This window comes from Vigna umbellata, chromosome 11, assembly GCF_029865625.1.
Source record: "Vigna umbellata cultivar VRB3 chromosome 11, Vumbellata_1.0, whole genome shotgun sequence".
Classification (NCBI taxonomy): domain Eukaryota; kingdom Viridiplantae; phylum Streptophyta; class Magnoliopsida; order Fabales; family Fabaceae; genus Vigna; species Vigna umbellata.
This window is the reverse complement of record NC_142175.1, coordinates 33275902-33278484: the sequence shown is the minus strand read 5'-3', so window position 1 is coordinate 33278484 and position 2583 is coordinate 33275902. Positions and strand designations below refer to the sequence as shown.

At 35.2% G+C, this 2583-nt stretch overlaps 1 protein-coding gene across 1 annotated transcript; it reads right to left on the bottom strand.

The window, feature by feature from the left end:
- Positions 1-542: 542 nt before the first annotated feature.
- LOC124835899 (Sterile alpha motif (SAM) domain-containing protein) lies at positions 543-1604 on the bottom strand. The gene has a single exon (XM_047310929.2). The coding sequence runs from the start codon at positions 1503-1505 to the stop codon at positions 894-896; it is 612 nt and encodes a 203-aa protein (XP_047166885.2). The 5' UTR covers positions 1506-1604; the 3' UTR covers positions 543-893.
- Positions 1605-2583: the final 979 nt, after the last annotated feature.

Genomic DNA, 2583 nt, shown 5'->3' with positions numbered 1-2583 from the left:
TGCTTTTTAAGGCCAGTGATTGAAACAAACTGAAATACATCACTAATTAATTAGATCTGAACCAACCAATCACATATGGATTTAACACTATGTTTTATACAAAATCTTATAATATAATGGGTTAACGAATCTTCCTATGTTATACTTTCATATTTTTATCTAACATGAGACTTAAATTCCCATATGGAATTCTATTAAAATTACCCATTAAATACAATACATGCTACACTAATCAGTACACGAACAAAAATGGTATTTCTGAAGTACAGAGCTTTGCTATGTTACTGAATCACAGAATTAACGCAACCATCTCAGAAATCAGAATCTAAGGTCACCACTTTCAGTAAGAAATGAACATCATTTGTTTTCCCCTTCTGTTGAAGGGTTCGGACGAAAATGAAGTAAAACAATCAAGCTCAATCAAGAAAGAATTAGTTCAAACACAAGAATGGCAATGCAGTAAGTATTGTATTAACTATTAAATATAGTATGTTAATGTGTGTATTGTCAACCACAAGACAATACACTGCACAAACCCAAAGTCAAGGCAAACTTTTAAATTGGGGCTTCAAAGTTGCTAAAGTAAAGTAACAAAACTAAACATCTACCTCATCATTCTCCCCCATAAACACGCTAATCTAAGGCCAATTTTGCCCTATCTAAAGGGCATCACATGACCATACAAAAAGCAAAGTAGACAATCTCATTACTGACACAGATAGCTGCATGCTAAAGTTACCTATCCGCATGACCCACACCATTGATAAAAACAACAACAACAACAAAAGTATGGTGGTGGAAGAACCCTAAAAACCCATCTCTCACCAAGTAATGAAAAAAATAAGGGATCATAGAATCAACAACCCCAGAAAAAAAAAAAGGATTTTTTTTTATCAGTTTGGCTTTAGATCCTGAAACATGGTATCCCACCTGATTTCTTCTGCAGCAGCAGCCGAAGACCAGTATCCACCATCATCATCATCATCATCTCCTTCCTTTTTTTCCTCCTTGCTGAAATGGTAAACCATGGGACTGGTAAAACCATCAAGACCATTGGGACTTCCATTTGTGAGCAAGAGCCTCTCTTGCTTAGCCACCATCAACTTTTTGGTTTTGTTCCTCTTCATGACATGACTCTTCCATCTCGTCCCATAAGGCCTTGTTCTCGACGATGATAACGACGACGGCACCACGACGAGTGCCGCAGACTCTTCTTCACAGCTGATGAACGTGCGAAAGTAATTGGCCAAGCACCTCTTGGTCCTCTTGATCGCCACCATGAGGCTTGCCACAGGGCGCGGTGCTCTCTTTCCTTTCACTTTCCTTGCGAGCTTCAGAATCTCTAGCCTGTGTTTGGCTATGGAGATTCCCATGCTCATCAGAAACTCATGGTTGAAGTATATCATGTCTTCTTCTTCGAGCTCGTTGTGTGCAAAAGTAAGACCATACTCATACACTAGGGTTGGCTCAAGGCTTGTTTTTGACAGCCATGAGAACCAATCCATGGTTGTGTTGTGTGTGATGTTCTTCAAGTTGAAGAGTTGTTGAGTGTTTATATAAAGAATGGTAAAGAGAGTTGAAAAAGAGAGTATATGTGGTTTTCTTTTTGTGAAATTAGTTAGTTTATATATATATAGTAGTTGAGTCTTGAGAGTGACTAAAGAAAAAGTAAGTATAGGTATGTGTGTGTGTGTTTGTGGGGTATGTTAATTACATTGTAACCCCCACCCATCAGCCATGTTCGTGTTCCCTCCAGAAATAGGGTCTGTGACATCAAACTTTAAGGAGTGAGTGAGACCTAAGAATACGAATTTCTTATTCAAATTTAGCCCATCAATCACGGCTTAAGGAAAAGTACTTCTGCTGGACCCACCACTACTTCTTTGTGTTAAGTAGTTCAGACTGAAAGTGAGAAGGTCCTATCACTCAACAAATTTTTTCTTATCTTCACAAACTATTTTTAAACATATTTCTTTTATATAATATATTTAAGTATTCCGTTAAGAAATAAATTTTAATTTAATTTCATAAAATTAATGGGTGAATATAATATTTTAATATATTTTAAATTCAATGAAAAAGAAAATAATATGTAATGTGTTAAACTCTACAGCTTCTAAGGTGAAGTCTAGATATTAATGGTCGTTCCGATAGCGGATTTATACAAATCTTGGTATGATAGACTTTAATTTAATTTCATGTTAAGAAATGATCTTTAAATCTAATTTAATACTCTAAATTAGTTTTATCTCTAATCAACGTAGACTTTCAACGTAACGTTACAAAAAAAATTATATTAATATATCATTTTTTATATTTTATATCTATTAGTATGGAAGAGTTGAAAGTTGGTTTTGGTGTATGGGAAGGTATGCAGGCGTTACTTACAACAATTTACAGTGGGTTGGATTAAAGGAAAAGCAATGTCTTCTTTTGCCGTCAAATGAATTATACATTATTGATAGACCCATGACATTTGTCATTTGAGTTTTCTTGCACTTGCTTGTGTTATGAAGAGATTAACTTTGTAAAATCAGTACGATTTCCTCAATTTAGTCCTTTGCTTCTCCTGTTTCAGGCAAT

Coding starts and splice junctions, on each gene's coding strand:
- LOC124835899 (XM_047310929.2), bottom strand. CDS start 1,505: ATGGATTGGTTCTCATGGCTGTCAAAAACAAGCCTTGAGCCAACCCTA.